The sequence below is a fragment of the Gymnodraco acuticeps genome, unplaced genomic scaffold (genome assembly GCF_902827175.1).
Source record: "Gymnodraco acuticeps unplaced genomic scaffold, fGymAcu1.1, whole genome shotgun sequence".
Taxonomy (NCBI): Eukaryota; Metazoa; Chordata; class Actinopteri; order Perciformes; family Bathydraconidae; genus Gymnodraco; species Gymnodraco acuticeps.
The window spans coordinates 237,501-243,732 of record NW_022991941.1 but is presented as its reverse complement, the minus strand read 5'-3'; the positions used below and the strand labels follow the sequence as shown (position 1 = coordinate 243,732).

The window sequence follows — 6,232 nt, the reverse complement described above, 5'->3', positions numbered from 1 at the left end:
AGGCTCTGCCTCCCCTGACTGCACGTCGCTGATCTCTATATTGATAGAAATCAACACGTAATGAAATAAGACCCCACGGTTTGATGATTGATAGGTGTGTGGGTTGTCTTTCATTTTGACACACAGAACAATGGGGGCTATCCACCCTTATCCACAAAGTAAAGTCATTCACAGCCTCTTCTCTCTGTGAGGAGCAGCAGGTTCAGCTTTCAGAACAAAGTAACAGAAAACTAAAATGGCATTCATTTTTTAAATATGTCGTGTAGTAATAGATTTATTTATTTTTCTTCTCAAGAGAGTACCAGAATGTGTATTTTATGTTAGTATTTCCTGGGGGAGAATCCCCCCCCAGACCCCCCTGCAGGGGTTGGGTTTTCAGCATGTCAACTCTTTCACCTGTGGGGAAATTGCAGGATTGGCGCCAGCTGGTCGTCCTATTTATTTACTACAACACAAATGGGCCTTTTTATTTCATACAGTTCAACTTGGATTGAGACAGGGAAATAATGTAAACCTCACGCGTGGCGTTTCACTGTCAAGGGGAGCGTGTATGTAATTACATTGCAAATACTGACTTGAGCCCCACCACTGTATGGGTTAGCCCTACCATAGATTACCCAACAAAAACACTCTGGAGCCGCCACTGATTATGTTTATTGTTGTTATTTGTAGGGCTTTGTCCTAATATTTATTTTTGTTTTAAACTATGTTGAAAGATTAGTTTAATATAATTTTTTTTATTATACTATGAAATTCAGAATTAAATTCTGAATGAAATTCTGAATGAAAGGCTGCGCGCGAGACTGGTTTTTCGCTGGGTTGAGTCGTGTGGGTTTTTGAGTGAGATGTGGCACAGCAGCCTGTCAGTTTACGCTTGCTAGGTTAGTTTGGCTATTATCATTTATATTTATCTGCAACAATGGATATCAGGAAGTGGTTCACACTTATACACTTGAAAGGAATATGGCAACTCAGCGCCAGATGCAGGCACATTAGAAGACATCAGTTACCAACGAGCTAGCAAGCCAGCCAGGGACAAGGGAGGCTGGCAATCAATTATATTTTGAAGAGAAATTGACTCTCAAGCCGGCTCTCACAAACTCCTGCTCTGTGCGCAAGTAGACCGCTGCACATGCTCTCTGCCTCGCTCAATCTCTCTCTCTCTCCCTTTCTCTCAATCGCTCAACCTTACTCACCTCTCCACCCTGTGTGTGCTCAAGTTTGCCTGCATGCTTGCCCAAGTTGGCACAGCGTTACAAATGTGCCACAAAACCAACCAATGGATGTAGCTAAGACCGTCAACAGCCTTATGGCAACCTAAACCCCCCCCCCCCCCCTTGACAAATCTCGAGATTTCCCGGGAAATGTGAATTTCGGGGTGGGCCCGCCCTGGTAAATCAAATGCCCGCCCGGAGGCGTATGTATGCCGCCGGGTGTGTGCTGAACTCTAGTCTGTCTATACTGGAAAATATACCCCAAAAAGCAGAATAGGGCCCCTTTAATGTTTAACCCAACAATACCTCATGTCCATACTGAGGTCATAATTTGGCAATAGTAGACACACTGCAACAGGATTGGATTAATGTTTCCTTCACAAAAAAGCTCCTATAGTAACCCTTTTATTAACAGCAGGTGTTTTATGTTGCTCCAGATATGATTTTCAGGCTCCTTCCAGAAGGTGGAAGCTTTATTGAGCTCAGGTTTCATGAGGAAAAATCATTATCCTGCTGTCACTTTCTGCTAAAATAGATGGTTCTCTCCTCACACAATTTCTCTCTTTCATTTGTCTTCGTCGGAAATGTTGATATGAAATATATATAGTTTGTTTTTGCTGTTAGGAGAAGCCAAACTACACTATTACACATCCACATAATGTAGATCAAAGTAAATACCTCTAAAGGCTGTAAGATGTTGTTTTTTTAGTGGTCAGCCTCCCTGCTTCCACCCTGACGCTGAGGCTCAGTGATGAATGGAACCTGCTCCAGGTGCAGATCGATATTTTTCCCAGCTTGTTATGAGCGTATTGACTTCTGCTTCATACGGTCTGCTCAGGAGTGAGCGATGGGGTCCAGGGATCCTCCAGGGGGGGAGACAAGGCTGCATTACTAACTGGGCAAAGTGGGAAACTGCCCCGGGCCCTCAGAAGATATAGGCCCTAAAATGTGATAAGAAATGTAACATCAAACTTTTTTTTACATCTGATTGTTCAAGCACATTTGCACAGATGCTATACATCATGGTAAACAGAGTATTATTAAAGGGGCCCTATATTTTGGGGGGGTTTGCCTTCACTGTAGTGTGTTATATAGGTTTCTGTGCATGTAAATGGTCTGCAAAGGCTAAAATCCCATCACTATGGAACACTTATGCTCCTATTGGCTATCGCTCCAACATATTGTAGGCCAAGGGGCGGGACATATCTAAGCGGTTGATCAATCACAACAGAGCAGGCCAGCTAAACATTTTGGTCTCTTAAATGTGATGGATATTGATAAAATGATACTTGTTGCATTTAGGTCACATGTGTCAAACTCGAGGCCCGGGGGCCAAATCAAGTATCTGAGCTAGCATCACAGAGCAGCACACTGAGTCTAATGGATGTTTCCTTCTGCACTTTCTCTCAGGACAACAGGGCATGTTTGGTTTTCTCTCTGAGGGGAATAGTTTTGTTGAAGCTGTTGTTGGCCTGTGGGAAAATGTACTCATAAGAAATGACTCTGGAAAAGCTGCAGATAGAGCCATAAGAAATGAATGCAGCTGATTATTTAATGTTTAATGTTGTTTTTATAGGAAATCATTTAAGCTTTGTTAGTTCCAGGTTTAATATGTGCAATAAGTTCATTTCAATACGTTCTGCAATAAACATTTAACCAGTCCGGCCCTCGACTAGTACAGTTTTTAAAATGTTGGCCCACTGTGTATTTGAGTTTGACCCCCCTGATTTAGGGTATGATGTGGTTTATAATAATGTACACACCATCAAAACACACAATTATTACTATTATAAACATTCAAGAAATGATAGGGGCTTTAGGAGACACACTCATTGTTATGTTGTTGTTATTTTCAGTTTAGATTATATTTTTTTTAAATAAAATTGCTAAATCAAATCACCAAAGACCCTAGTTTAGTCCCAATAATTGAAATTCTCACATTTTCTCTAATTATGGTTATATTTAACTTCGCAAATTGTGATATTAAAATGTTATATGATGCTTATATATGTCACAACACATTTATATATATTGTATAATTAAATTGAGTTATAATGACTTTGATAAAATGCATGAACTTCCGGACCTCCGCATAGTCTGGCCCGTGACGTCACACAGTTGCAGGAGCGCACTGACAGGAAGCGCACTCAGGTTTTTGCGCCATATGGAGCTGCGTGTCCTTCCCAATTTCCCTGCTTACGCCAGAAAATAAAGAAATAAATAAAGTAGAGTATCCTACAAAGAGAAATGCGCCTCTCTGCCAACTCCACGTGAAACAGTGCGGTGTCCCTTTAACAGCGTCTGACAAAAAGCCCATATGATCCCCGAGCTCCAATCACCAATTCCTCCTGCAAAAGCAGCCTCTGCATTTTTGTCTGTCTGAATGCTACAGCAGCACGGGGGGAAACAGGATTGAGGATAAGAGCAAAAACTGAAGAAATGTGACAATTGCACGGTCCTTTTCATGGCGGAGGGGAAACTGCTGCGGAAGGAGTTATTCTGGGACTCCTTTGAGCCTCGCAACGCTGGATCAAAATGGTAGGCTTCACAGGAGAGCGCTGCATTTTTGTTTATTTTTCTGTGTCCCGCTTTGATCTCTTGCACATTTCAGCTACTTAGCAGGCCGATGAAAACTTGCCACACTTTGTGCCTCCTTGTGTGTTTGCAGCAGGCACACCGTGTATCTCTGTGTAAAGTTTGTAACTTGCAGACATGGCACAAGTTGGAAATTGAAGCTGCTTGGAAGAATGCAATGGCTACAATAGCCACATTGATGCAGAGAAGGAGTTAAATTCTTTCATATCAGGGCGCTCCTGCACACAAAAAAGGGCTCAGGTCGTGACTGGTGCGAATGTAGACAGGATGAGAGAAAGTCCTTTAGAGCAGGACAAGTTTGACATGCATGCATACATTAGAGATCCATCTAATGGAGGAGGAGGAGGAGGAGGAGATGTCACTCTTCATGTCGTAATAACTTCATTTGTTGCAGGTGACCCTCAGGTAGAGGTGCTATCAGCTTGTTTGAAGTGTCCTAGTACAATGAAATGCAGATTCCACAGTCTGACAGTCAAAGCAGAACTGTTTTACTGGATTAATCAGAATCAGGAATGCTCTACATCAGGGAAAACATCAAGAGTGGAGTGGACATATTATTCATGCACACTTTATTCATAAAAAAACAACAACACAATAAGTAAAAACCGATAAGTACACCATGGTACAATAGTGGCAAAATATCTTTAAAAAAGTGACCATGTAAACATATTGAAGTAGGTGGTAACGTTTACAGATTTAAAGAAAAATACAGTGTACAAAGTTTGATATTCACAAGCAGTTTTATGCACAAAAGGGATATGTGTCCATCCTCTTGTACAGAGCATTTCCCCCATGTTTTTATTCCCCTTACATGATACGAAGATAGCCGAGCACAGACAGATTTATGGGAATGGAGAGGCAGACAGTGCGCTCTGTCTCCAGGGTCATATTAGGATGCCTCATTAGGAAAGCATGTGGAGCCTGATGCAGTGGTGGAGTAATCCCAGTGCGCGTTCACATCTGGAGGCTTGGGTTAATATCTGGGTCAGGGTCAGCGGGGTCAGATCTGGTGCTAGCTGGGTGGCTTCTGATGCTGCAAAGAGAGAAGGAGAGAGGTTTGTTAGTCTATTGGAGAGTAATCTGCGAAGTGTAATGCGCCGGTGATCTGATATACTGTTTCTTTTGAGTGTTTGTGCCCCCGATAATTTCTGTTTGTTGACATGAAAAACTGATTAGTGTGTGCTAATTTTGTTTTTATCATTAGCCTCACATAACCTCCCTTATTTGTGGATGGGTTACTGAACAGGCAAAGGGGTTTAGGGGCCCCAAGCCTGGACCAGAGCCTCTGTATGAAGTGACTGTTCACATTTACTGTAGGAAAGTGAATACAAAGTTCAAATAGACGCAAATGTCAAAGAGATGACAAGGGATCACAAAAACATTACAAAAAGTGCATGACTATTGAAAATGACTAAAAGAGACATGAAATAGCTGTTAGTAGTTTCTTGATCTCTTTTAATCTGTGGTCTGGATTGCCTTTAACATGCTACAAGATCCATTGAATCATAATCCGCCTACCCTTTATTCGAATGATTGTGTTTCTCCAAATACGATGGATTTGCACAAATATAAACCTATTTCTCTGCCAACTTTTAAATGTTTGAAGCGTTTTTTTCTGTGGGCCACCTGACTGAGTTTAATCTCAGCATTGTCAGGTCCTGAGTAGCTCCTTCTCTCTCCTCGCAGGGTGCTGTGAGTTTTACGTAACTGCCTATTCAGAGCATTCCTGCCCACCCTTGACTTCGAGGCGTCACTGTCTCTGGGTGCTGAGCGAGGAAACGGTCTTTAGTCCGTGTGACAAGTGCAGCCATTCCCGAGCCCTGGCAACAAACTCCAGCTCTCCGTGGTCACTAGGAGCATACTGTAGGTGCTGCTTATTTATGCCCCTGAGATTAAGAACAGTGGACAAGGCTGCAGAGAGCAAGGTCAAACTCACATGGCTTATGTAAGGTGGCTTTTGTTCTTGTTGGTTAAATTGGCACAAGTTTGTCCGACGGGGTGGATTTTACTCTTGGTATAAATTCACATTTTTATTGTTTTTCTCAGCAGTGCCAGCCTGGGAAAAACAGTTACTTTAATCTATCCCGTATGGCACTTCACTTCAAAGAGTCAAACAGGCTTTCTTTTTGTATGTACACCTTAAATGAGGATTTCTATTAGCTTTCCATTGACATACATTTATAAACGTGTTCTTAAAGCTATTAGCTGAATCCAGAAAGAGAGACTAAGGAAGACGGGAGTGAGTTGCCATGCTGTTGTTGTAGAAAATAAATACAAAGAACAATTTAGAAACACGAAAATAAATAACTTATTTATTGAAATACTATTTAATCTGTAGTGTTTTACAAATACACTTATTTGGTTTCTTTGCAGACAGTTTGATAAGAAGATTGATCTCTTTGTAGACTTAATATGAAGCTACA

The 6,232-nt window shown here is 41.7% G+C and overlaps 1 protein-coding gene across 1 annotated transcript in view; it reads left to right on the top strand.

Moving 5' to 3' along the window:
- Window positions 1-3,564: 3,564 nt before the first annotated feature.
- zbtb47b (zinc finger and BTB domain containing 47b) overlaps window positions 3,565-6,232 on the top strand; it is a 28,064-nt gene continuing 25,396 nt past the window's right edge. The window contains exon 1 of the mRNA XM_034200474.1: window positions 3,565-3,752. Coding sequence (XP_034056365.1) covers window positions 3,750-3,752 — 3 coding nt within the window. The 5' untranslated portion in view covers window positions 3,565-3,749. The remainder of the gene's footprint in view (window positions 3,753-6,232) is intronic.